At 42.3% G+C, this 12,619-nt stretch overlaps 3 protein-coding genes across 3 annotated transcripts in view; 2 read left to right on the plus strand and 1 right to left on the minus strand.

Annotated features, from left to right (window-relative positions):
- MED12L (mediator complex subunit 12L) overlaps positions 1–12,619 on the minus strand; it is a gene marked incomplete at its 3' end in the record, with an annotated part of 159,930 nt that overhangs the window by 44,840 nt on the left and 102,471 nt on the right. The window contains exon 16 of the mRNA XM_080622527.1: positions 228–375. Coding sequence (XP_080478653.1) covers positions 228–375 — 148 coding nt within the window. The remainder of the gene's footprint in view (positions 1–227; positions 376–12,619) is intronic.
- LOC308223476 (P2Y purinoceptor 12-like) lies at positions 3,294–4,313 on the plus strand (the record flags this gene model as incomplete). The annotated part of the gene is made up of 1 exon (XM_080622534.1): positions 3,294–4,313. The coding sequence occupies one exon, from the start codon at positions 3,294–3,296 to the stop codon at positions 4,311–4,313; it is 1,020 nt and encodes a 339-aa protein (XP_080478660.1).
- LOC308223474 (P2Y purinoceptor 13-like) lies at positions 6,656–8,668 on the plus strand (the record flags this gene model as incomplete). The annotated part of the gene is made up of 2 exons (XM_080622532.1): positions 6,656–7,111; positions 7,624–8,668. The coding sequence occupies exons 1-2, from the start codon at positions 6,939–6,941 to the stop codon at positions 8,666–8,668; spliced, it is 1,218 nt and encodes a 405-aa protein (XP_080478658.1). The 5' UTR covers positions 6,656–6,938.

Here is a 12,619-nt window from a genome sequence, read left to right on the forward strand (position 1 = left end):
ATTTCTCGCCACATCAACCCTTTGCCGTCCTGGCGCAGTCGTACATAAGGCCACCAGATTGCACCTTGTGCTGCAGGACTCTGGTCAGTACTGCATCCTGTCACCGTGAAGGGGATGAAAGCCAAATTACATGACCAGCATGCATGGCTCCAGACAACTTGCTGAGCACCTTACAGCTCCCACGATCTTCACTACAGGCTACCACACAGCAGCATTAAAGCATTTACCACCCATTTCAGTAGTACTCTTCTTATTCAGAATTTTGAGGATGTCTTTGGTAATCTTCTTCAGCTGATGTCTCGCTTCATCACGCTCCTTACCAACGCCATAAAGGAGAATCATGCGCTGGTTACACTCATGACTTGAAGATTCATCCTGAAAAGACCAGATACAAGTGACATAGAATTATCTCTTTTCTTTTTATTGTCACCTTCTGTAGAAACCCAATTGGAGCAGCTCAGGCTGTGATAAACAATAATTAACTCTTTGGCAAAAAAGCATCTCCTGTGGTTACCAGTGTGGATGAAATACTGCCTAGCGAAATGACTAAAGAAATAGGGGAAAAAAACATAATTTGATATTATGAATTATGCTTGCACCCCTAAGGACAGAGTCGGAGGATGTATACGGTGACTCTCTTAACTGTTCCTGGATTGATATTCAGTAGCAGATTAGTAAATAGAAGACAGATGCCTAGAAACTGTGTGACATTTCTCTTATTATGTACAAGTCCCTTGAAAAAGGCTGAAGACCAACTCCTTAAATTCTTGTTTGCACATCCCAAAGAAATAAGAATATGTATGGTTTATTTAAACTGGAACTACTTATATTTAGTCTTTTAATAAGATGTGTCATATAATTTTGACACACTGCATATAATTACAAACTTAGAGCACTGCTCTGCAAGTCATGTAAGATACAATTATTTAGTTATCCAAATTAAGCAATCAATACTCATTTCAACTACTTAAATTTTTTCTAAGAAATAAAGCTGTGTACAGAAATAATATTAAAGAACCACAAAGCAAAAAATGCAGCAGATGGGAGTGCAACTCTACGCTCAGAAAAGTTGCAGAGTCCTACAAAACACAGGCTCTCTTAAAAATAGTGACTCCGTTAGCAGGCCAAAAGCAGGAAGTCAACAGCTAATTCTTTTTTAAAAATCTGTTTCTCCCTCTCTTCTAGAGGGAACAAAAGCAGAAGCACCAAAAGCATGACCTGGACTTTGCAGCTGTCTCTGGCTAAGAAGTCAGTTCACAGCCAGAGGAAGGTCTAAGTCTCAGAGCTGGGATGCACAGTGCCTCCTTCAGCTGCCCCTTGCTCTGAGGGATGGACACATGAACACTCCTGCCTGCTCACAGGGGGAAGAGCTAGAAGAACTGCGAACAACCCTCTGCCAACAACACTAGCTTCCCATCACGGGAACACCTAAGTGTTTCATCGCTCCTCCACAACACACTACGGTAACCTTCTCCTTTATTTTGGGGTGGGGAGCAGCTGTCTGATTTTGCATGCGTAGGGAATACTCATTTTATTAGGATTAGACTTGGCAGCTGAATCTATTACCAGTTTCAAAGCATAAACCAGTTGATTTCTATCTTAGAGATAGAAATAAAACTTTGCAGCTCTGTAAGGATTATTTCAGGGATGTCTGGGCATCATCTGACAAAGCACCAGCTTCCCTGAGTGCTTTGTTTTTACAAAGGCAGAGATAAACAGAAATAGAGCTATTTTATGTGCACCTACACATCTGAAAGTTGCTCCTTTTGAAACACAGCCTTTACTGATTCAACATCCCTTCCTGGTTTTCCCAGGCAACTAGTTTGGATCGAACCTGGCCTGACCAAGTTTTTTAGAGTAAGAGCACTGGTTTTCAGCCCAGCCACTGGCACCAGTGCTGCAGACGTCCAGCACACAGTGGCTGTGTGTGACAGGCCAGCCGACATACTCGGGTTCACAGTAAGGGTGGGCTCGGAGGGGCACATCACTATGCAGGGGCTCAGCGGCGGCTTCACACAGGTGCTTGCTGCAGAGCACGGGATGCTGATGCTGCAACTCCTGCATGGTGGCTCAAGTCAGTGAAGTTTTAAATTCACTTGCAACACAGTACAGGTAAAGCAAGTGATTTAGGAAAAGGACAGGATAAACTGACAAACTAGAAGTAATGGTATACATGAATATCCACATGAATAAAGCTACAAGTAACTTCAGATTTTGCTGGCAAAAGCGTAGTCTCTGAAGTAAAAGACACCATTAGCTGTCCAAGTGCCAATATGTATGGTTGAAGAGCAGGTATTCCTCTTTCACTTTCTTCCCCTTGAAAGCAACAAAAAGTGACTCTGTGGGATGCCACGTCTGTTCTTTGAGCACCCAGGTGAAATGGCAGCAGCCCACAAGCAGCTATTCCCAGGGTGTGAGCAGGGGCAGGAAGGGGAAGGCAGAGATTTGCTTCAAAAACAACCAAAAGAAAGGCTAAAATAACACCATGGGGAGAAACAGAGTCCAGCCATACAGAAACGTAATAAAAGAGGCATTCAATTCCTTTTACTTCAACCCAGCATTGCTAAATAGGCAGACAAAATGAGTTTAAATGCTTCCCTTTTCCACAATGAGGAAGATGAGGGAAGGGGTATTTCTTCCTGGGAGTAGATGGGCAGTTTGGATGATGGGTCTCATACGAGTGAAACTGCAGCCTGGACATCCTGTGTGCAGCACCATGGCCTTGCCACCAGCAGTGTGCACCGCAGTGTGCCCGTACCACACAGACCCACATACCATGGCCCTCATCAGCTCCTCGCCAGCTGTAATGCCAGCACCAGGGCTGTGGTGACCAGGACATCCATGGCAGGGTCCCCAGGTCTGGACCGCACCCAGCAAGAGCTGTGCCGTCACCTACACACACCATGAGACAGGCGGCATGATGCTGGCTGCACCACCATGCCAGGCCCTTGCCCATCCCTGCCGGCAAGTCTCAGGAAATCTGTGTGGGAAGCTCATGAGGTCAGGATGGAAGCTCAGGAGATCAGGATGGAAGGTCATCTTAGCATTTCAGCCACAGAAGATCAAACCAGACTGCCTTACAAACATAGCTACATCTAGTGCTCTTCTCCTGTAGAAACCTGCCATGCTCAGTAGAATAAAACACAATTACAGCAGTCAAAATCCCCAACAAAATGTTCACAACACAAAAATTAAAACTAGACTAAAAAAGGTTGAAGACTTATGACAGCTATAACTCAAAAGTTAATTTTCTTTTTTGTTTTTACAGGAAAGGGTGGAAAGACAAAGTGCAAATGAAAGTCATAACCAACTTCAGCTACCCTAGAAACAACAGCAACTGCACCAGCGATAACAGAATCAGTCAAGTCATTTTTCCTTTGCTTTATACAGTTCTGTTCCTGGTGGGTATCACAATGAATGGCCTGGCAATGTGGATCTTTTTTAAAATATCCAGTAAATCCAATTTCATCATCTTCCTCAAGAACACTGTCATTTCTGACTTCCTTATGATCTTGACTTTTCCATTTAAAATCCTTAGTGATGCAAAATTGGTATCATGGGTACTGAGAGGATTTGTGTGCCAGGTCACTCAGGTTGTGTTTTACTTTACCATGTACATTAGCATTTTGTTTCTTGGTCTGATAACTATTGATCGCTACCATAAAGCTGCTTCACCATTCAGAACGTCAACACCAAGGAGCCTCTTAGGGGCGAAGATCCTTTCCACAGCAATCTGGATATCAATGTTTGCTCTTTCATTACCCAACATGATTCTAACAAACAAGAAGCAAACACCTAAGAACGTAAAAAAGTGTGCTCTCTTGAAATCAGAGTTTGGCTTAGTCTGGCATGAAATTGTAAACTACATATGTCAACTTATCTTCTGGATTAATTTAGCACTTATAGTTGTATGCTACATTCTCATAAGTAAAGAACTGTATAAATCCTACAAAAGGACAAGATCCACAGGAAAGGCATCCAAAAAGACCGTAAATATGAAAGTTTTCATCATTATCACAGTGTTCTTTATTTGCTTTGTGCCTTTTCACTTTACTAGAATCCCCTACACGTTGAGCCAAACAAGAGATGTTTTTGAATGCTCTGCTCAGAACACCTTGTTTTACTTGAAAGAGAGCACGCTGTGGCTGACATCACTAAATGCTTGCCTAGACCCATTCATATACTTTTTCCTTTGCAAATCATTTAGAAAGTCTTTGCTCAACATGCTGTGCAAGCACACAGCATCATCAGAACTCAGAGCACAGACGAAGGAGCAGAATGAAGAAGATGACACAGATGAAACACCACTCTAGAGCTACCGTGCTCCTTCTTGGCCACTTACGTTTACTGGTAGGTAGAAGCAGAACTACTCCTGCAAATAATATCTAGAATTTCACTGACCTCTTTAGAAACTGTCCTGCAAATGAAGCACAAACACCCTGGAACCAACATCCCCTGCTGCAAAAATTGCGAAACTAGAAAACTTCAACCACCCAATCACAACTTCCATGCTTGTAAGAATTGCTGGGAGGAAGTCTGCACTTATAGTTGGAGCTGTAAGGAAAAATTTAAAACAGAGTCATGAAATGTTACAGATGAGATTACAAACTGCAAAGATTTTGTAGGAAGAGTTGTCCGTGACAACACAAGATACGGGAAATGCAAATAAAATACAAAGTAAATGTGATTCTTAAATACAGGGACTCGTCACCTTGTACACAACTGGCAAACAGAAATATAGGACATAGGTATGTAAGTTAATAATCTGTGCAGATTTTGGGTGACAGAATAACATTTTGCTTATCTCATTATATTCTTGCAATTCTTAATTCATTGACCAATAATTAACAGTTGTATGTCACAGGAAATTATTTCATAATCAGGCTTATCTTGATGTGAGTTAAACCTTCATATATTTCACCTAAATAAATAAATAAAAATGTACACTTTTATGGAGAACACCATATTATATTAGAAAATACACAAAGATTCAATTTACAGAATACTTAGATCTTAGAGAAAGGAAGACTCAGGGTAAAATGCTTTCTGATTATTAAGGGCAGGTTTTTTGCACTATACAAAAATTTTAACAATGTCCCCTTTTTCATTTGGAAAAAATTGAAAAAAAAAAGGAAGTATTTTCAGGTACATAACATTTTCAGGTATCAAAACCACCACACATGAAAAAGAGCCTAGGCTACCACAACCAATTATGGTATGTTTATCATCCCTGCAAAACAGCTCCAATTCAGAAGAGTGTTTCACCATCATGCAAGAGCTCAATTCTGCCAAACGCCATTGCTTGTCTACCCTTCTCTGGTACTTTCTGTGCCTGGCAGGGCATCGGGCATTTTTATGACTGATAATTTCCTAAAAGGTTAAAAGACAGTTCACTTACTTTAGCAACTTACTTAGTTTATAACCTGCCTGGGTGAATTAAATAAAATTTTACAAAATTTAAATAAATTTTACAAAGCATTTTGTGCACTGCTTATATTGACAGACACACCAACACATATTACAATCAGTAACTGGGAGGGCACTGGTATTTCCATAGAACCACCGCTGCAGGTGACTGAAGCTCGCTCTCCACAACCAGCCCCATAGGGCCCAGGACCAACTCGCTCCAGCTGGTGCACAGAAAAGAAGTGCAAGATGCCGCACTTCAACCCAACACTAATTTCCCACCTGTTTTTTTTTTGTGCCTACAGAGGGAGAAAGGGTGGCAGCTGCGTTTCCTGGTCAGACTTGCTGTCAGACAACAGGTATAGCACAGCTCCCTGTGCACCACTCAGTAGTCACTGACAGGATACACGGAGGCACTTAGCACCTGCTTCTTACTGCTAGGAACAGTGTCTGGAGGTCAGTTTAGAAGAAAACATGCAAGGTGCTGCTGCGTACATCAGTCCTGGGTATTGCAATGGCCCATCTCAGCTTTATCTAGTCCTTGATGAATGACAAAAAGTCAGGTCAGGCAGTTAGAGACATGTCCCACTGGTGACAGTAGTGAAGGTGACCTTCATCCTGGTCATCCTCAAGGCTCTTTGCTCTCTGCCAGCCATTTAACACTGACATCAGCATGCAGGCCTACATTAATCAAAACATAGCTACTAATGCACCAACTTGCTGTCAATATAGCTGCAGCTTGAGAACCTCAAAAGCAAACCATGCCTGCTCACAAGGACGGCTTGGATGTGAGCCATTCCCCACACAGCGGCGAGGAGCCAGAACCCCAAGTCACATCAGTCAATAGGAAAAATTCAAGACAAATCACATGACTCAGTTAAACTTACACAAAAGGTTCTGTTTACAGAGCAATCCACTAGATTCCAACATTATACATAACAAACACATTATAAATGCAAGCAGTGGCAGCAGCCTCTGCCAGAACCAGAAAGCATCTGTAACCAGCATGCTGCATCACCTGGACACACTGATGCCAAAAGAAACCAGAAATCCCATTTAGAAGATCAAAAGTCAACCTTAGACTCGTGTCAATACTAACAAGCTGCCGAGAGAGCATACAGTTCCTGAACACGTGCACATGACTTTGTAGATGAGACCAGTGTAAAGGTGTACAACCCAGTATAAGGATGGCTCAGACCAGCCTTTCTAGTCATGTGTCTATGTTTCCAGAACAGGGGAATTCACACACGCAAACAAAAACTCAGAACTATTTTTGAGGATTATCCTGGAAAACTGCCAGGAGACACTGTGTTTGTGCATCCCACATCTGCAAGACACATGAATTGTAACAGCACGATGTAAGTGCCATCAGGTCTGCCCCACACAAACAAAAGGCCAGAAAATGTGCCTGGATGGATAGATACGTTCTTTTTTTTTTTTTTCTTTTTAAAATTTTTTAGCATAGGAGAAGGCAGTGACTTTCTGACAAAGAGCAAAAGGAAGAGAGAAAAGCAACAGCACTCAGGCAATACATGGAAATGAGGAAGGAAACAACATACACACACCAACAGAAAAAGTCTCATCTTTCTACATATTTCCCCATTCTTAATACTTTGCTTGAGGCTCCTGTCAGCAGAGGAACAGTGGATGAACCAGAGTTAGCCAAAGACGCCTCTCTGAAACAGCTGCTGCCAGGCTTGCTCAGGTATTTGTATGATCAGAGCATTCATGTGGTGTGATGGGGCACTCGGTCATCGGGCTTTCAGATGAAAAAGGCGGATAAGTGTGCACCTTATCTTGAAAATGTCATTTAAATCTCTGCTGAGAAGGGGAAAATGGTGTGTTCTTGGTAAGAAATATCAGAAGCGTATTACTTCTGGGCCATAACTGTGAAATTTCTGTTCAATGTTAAAATACATTACCATGTAAAGACAAATGGGGCTTGCCCTAGGCACTCTGCTGTTATATTTTGCTATTATATTATCTTAGTTTTCCATAATGAATATATACCATTTTAACTTTTCATGAGACATCAGTTTGCAGCAACTTAAACTTAGGGAAGGATTTAGATTCTACAAACTAGAAGAGAAATTGGTCAGATTATTTAATGCATGTTCAGATTTTGTGTTTGTGTAAATCTGCCAGTCACTGTAAGGAACACTTAACTTTAAATACAGAATATTATGGTTTATGGTTTCTCTCTCCTTTTCACCCTAGTCTATTTCCAACCATGGGAGACTTTGCAAATGAGACCATTGTCAGCAACTCCAGTGGAGCACCTTCCTCTGCGCTGTGCCACCGAGACACCACAGTCACGCACCTGGTCTTCCCAGCACTGTATACACTCATCTTCCTGCTGGGACTCATACTAAACAGCCTGGCTTTGGGGGCTTTCTGCCACATTCCAAGCACATCAACTTTCATTGTCTACCTGAAAAATATCTTAGTTTCTGATTTGATAATGACCCTGATGCTTCCTCTGAAAATCCTGACGGACTCTGGCCTGGGACCATGGCAACTCAAAGCCTTTGTTTGCCGCTTCTCAGCTGTAGTGTTTTATGACACCATGTATATTAGCATCGTGCTACTGGGTTTCATTGCCTTTGACAGATTTCTCAAGATTGTGCAACCTTTTGGGAAGTTCTGGGTGCAAAACCTGACCTCAGCAAAGATCCTCACGGGTCTCGTCTGGCTCTTCTTCTTTGTTCTCTCTCTGCCTAACATGATCTTTTCAAACAAGAAAGCAACACCCCAATCTGTGAAGAAGTGTGCCTTGTTGAAGAATCACTTTGGGCTCAAATGGCATGAAGCTGTCAATTACATATGTCAATTTGTCTTCTGGTCTGTTCTCATCCTCATGCTTCTATTTTATATAATTATTGCCAAAAAAGTCTATGAGTCTTATATGAAAACACAGAAGAAAGACAACAAAAGCGAACGGAGGATCACGGGAAAAGTATTCATCATTTTTACTGTGTTTTTCTTATGCTTTGCCCCCTTTCATTTCAGCAGGGTCCCCTATACCCTGAGTCAAACAACCACCCAAATAGACTGCCATCTGCAGAATCAGCTCTTTGTGGCAAAAGAAAGTACTCTGTGGCTGGCTGCCACAAACATCTGCATGGACCCCCTGATATACGTGTGCTTGTGCAAACCATTTGTAGAAAAGGTGTTATGCAGGAGAGTAAAGACATTTCAGAAGACAGTTCATACAAACCCTAAAACCGAACTGGACACACGAATGTCTCCTACTGAATCTTGATTCTGCAGCTTCACTCACTACAACTTCTGCATGTTCACTTAGAACTTAAAAAAATAATTTGTTTTACTTCTGCTGTAAAAAATGAAAGGGCAGTTGTATTGTAATATTAATACTTAATAAAACCAGCTAAATGGATTTCCCCATTGATGCTCACTGCTTAGTCTTAATACGCAAAAAGCTGTCACTCAAAGTGCTGGCCCTGGTCTGACAGCAATCTTCTCCCAAGCTGGCCACTTTCCCTGACACCATCATCAGGAACCAAAGCTGTGGAAGCCCAGTGCATCTTGGCTCTGCTTGTGCCCAGCAGCAGCAGCACTGCTGCTTTCCCACCACAGAAGTCTATATTACCCAAAGTCACTCACATGTCTTCACAGCCATCACCACAGCATCAACGATGCATAACACTAATAATGATCAGCTTGTAACTTTGCACTGCTCTGCTGGCTCTGCAAAGCGAACAAGAAGAGAAGTTTTTCTGATTTGGTCCCTAAATCCTGCCCACCTCATAGAATACAGACAAAAAAAAAATAGACATACAGCCTATGAATTAAAGTACCTTCATATAACTTAAGACAATCTACAGAATAATTCTATCTACTTTAAACAAAAAAACCCTTACTTGTTAACACTTGAGCTGCTTACTGACTATGGCTGCTTCTAAAGACAATTTAGCTTTATTTGAGATTCAAACCCAGAGCTATTGGCTTTGCATATCAGTAATTCTTACACTGGGTGTCAGCTCAGCTGCCATGTCACAGGCCAGGGAAGAGGAAAAACAGAGGGAAGAAGGGCACAGTTCCCCCCTACCTCCCCACTTCTTTCACACACGTAACTACTTTCCTACCACCTCCGCTGCTTCACCATCCTTCCCCTCCACTGCCAGCAAGGACTTCAGTGGAGAATGCGGTCAGCAATGTCCCAGTCACCCCAGGGCACACTCCTTGTGGGGACCAGCAGAAGACCCAGAGCTGCTTCCCAGCACCGCAGCATTCATCCCTACCCTACTCACCAGAGGGGAGCACCCAGACTGTGGTGGCATGTTCACCCTTTCCAGTCCCAATGACAGGCAAAGAGAAAGAAGAAAGCAGCACTGCCTAACCCTCCCTGTCCAAAGAACCTCTCTCCACCTGGCTCACCACACCACTCTCCCTTAGCTCTTCCACAGGGAAAGTCCAAATGGGCTGCGCTCCTCAGAAGCTGCTTTCTACACCAAAATCCTGGAATTTTTTTTCACTATTTTAAGACATGAAAGAGATATCAAACACTTATTGACTCCAACTCTACAAAGCACATTAAAAACACTGTTAAATTTACCTTATCCTCAATAATGTTTTCTTGCTTCTCAATGTGTCCCCATTGCTGCCTGTCCCCTGACATACCTACTGCCTCTGCCTCATGTGCTGCCCAGGTGACACAGCATTGAAGAAGGGGCCTCAGGGAGAACACCACAACTTGATCTCTTCCATCAGCCACACTGCTGGCTATAGTGCCCGTCACTCCTTCTGCCCATACCCTGACACTCATATATCACTGCTCTGTGACACACTGGAGCCAAGGTGTGGGAGTCCCCAGCACCCCGCTGAGGAAACACTCATGACCCTGTTAACAAACTCCACCCCTTCTCAAGCTCTCCTGCTAGCTTTGTGGCTTCTCACATGTGCTAGATGCTTTGATCACCACTCGATTTCTATTTTTAGACATTAAATATTTACAGCAGCCTAGCACAGTCACACAGGTTGCTCCATGCAGCCCAATTTTTCCTCAGCTGTTTTTAGATTACTGTGCATTAACTACATCTGCCTTTGCAATTCCCCAACCTCTGCCATACAGGTAGATGTATGTCTCATTTAGTAATTTCTATTCACTACATCTTCTCCAGTAGGCAGGTTACATACTTTCCATTACTGTAACACCCTTTTACAACTGGAAACTGGACTAATCCCCAGTCAGCTTCCAGCTGGTTCGAACTTACCTATAAAACCAACATTATATCAAGCAGCGTCTTCCTTTCAGGATTAAATGCTATTGAGGAATTAATTCCTCTCTCCCCACACACACATAGCGTTTAACAGGATTAACTTAGCTACTTTAGTAAAAATAAATATATTAAATTCTTAGCTGCTATAATAGTCACCACTTTAGCAACTGCTTAAAGAAACATAGGCATAGCCTGAAAATGTGTCTCTAAGCCCACTGACAAGCACGGCAATTAATGTAGTGACCAGAGCTAAACATCAGGAGAAGACAGATTGAAAACAAGCAGTGATCTTTCACTAAGGAGGTGCCCATGGAAATCTGTGTTCCTGAGCTTTGGGTGTATATAGCGAAGAATCCAGCATGAAACTTTGCAGCTTGGTCTTCCCTCTTCCAAATGAATCAAACCAGCACAGCTAACACAGAAGTCCCAGGGACTCTCAGCACAGACTAACATCAAGCTCTGGATTGAGAAGTGGAACCCTGGCCCATTTTTGTGATTATTACAGAAAGAGAGACAGTAACATAAGATGGGCAATATGGCAGTGCTAAACTATGAAAATGATGAAGAACAGAAAACTTATTCCACTGTGAAAGTTTCTGTTTCTCATTTCTACTACTTTTAACACCAGGCTCACTTTATGCTGTGCACACACACGCTGGCAGCGCACACAGTGAAGGACTAAGAGCCTGCATGCAATGGTGGGTGTAACCACAAAATGGGCTGAGTTGCTCCTTAAATAAGGGGTGTGCCAAGGCTTCCAGAGGAGTCTTAATCATCTGTTTTTCAGCTGCTGCTTCTTCCATAGGTAAAAGGGAGAGAGAGTTACCAAACTGCAGCAGAGAAATGCAAGGTGAGTGAAAGGATAGGAGGTCTGGTTCTTCCAGTTACAGAAAAAAAAAAAAAAAGTCCTCCAAATTCTAAGATTTGGGATTTTCACTTTTTTTCTGAAAGTTTTTAGATCCTTTGTTTTTCCTAGATTTAGCACTTGTGCAAGACAGAGAAAATGCATGCAACATTCCCACCTTATGCATACTCACTCCAGTCCATCACCACAAAGCAGCAGCAGGGCTTTTCCTTTTCACAGCCAAATGTTCACTTCTTTGGCTTGCCTACACTCCAGGTAGAAGCAGCAGACAATCTAGAAACTGGAAAACTGGCACCAGGCCTTAAACTTGTTAAGACAAATTAATCTTATTCCATGCATCTATGGTCCACAATTCACACAGAAACTATTGACACTTTTTCTAAACATTTTTCCAGGGTGTTCGGTTTCCAAAAGGGAAACTACAGGGTACTAAGCAGTCGAGTTTTGTAGGAACTCAATCTTATTTGGGTACACAAAGGCTTTCATATATTTTTTGTATTTTTTACTTTCTTGTGTTTCAGAAGAAGGAAATATATTATACCTAGAAAAAAAAACATATTACACCTTTGCCTAATACACAAATCAGCTAGCCTTCCAGATTCTGTATTAGACTGCCTCTTCTCAGAGGCACAGGAAGTTAATTCCTGAATGCCTAAAGACAAATTGTGTACTTCGTACGTGTCCCGACTCTCTGGCACAGCGACGCACATCCTTCCATCATGGTTCCTTCAACTCTGAGTACTGAGAAAACTCTCATAACATACAGCAGTACTTCAATTAATTAGAAATGCAAATTAACAATTTGCATCATGAACACGAGCTGGGAAACCAAGTTGAGCAACCAAGGTATTACCCATATGATGACACACAAACACACAGAGCCAGCAGGTCACATACGAAAACTAAAGGCACTAGAACAGGCCTAAGTCTATAGAGAGGATCAGTCAGCCAAGGTGTGTAACTCTAGGTTGCCTGTCAACATCGGGTGAGGAACAATGAAATGAGCTGTTTAAAGTCAGCTCTTAATTAGTCCCTTTCAGTGAAAGCCACCAAAACAGTGATTGAAGTAAACCACCTAAGGAAAGGGGAAGTGTCAAACTCTTTCAAG

This window comes from Psittacula echo (assembly GCF_963264785.1).
Source record: "Psittacula echo genome assembly, chromosome: 7".
Taxonomy (NCBI): domain Eukaryota; kingdom Metazoa; phylum Chordata; class Aves; order Psittaciformes; family Psittacidae; genus Psittacula; species Psittacula echo.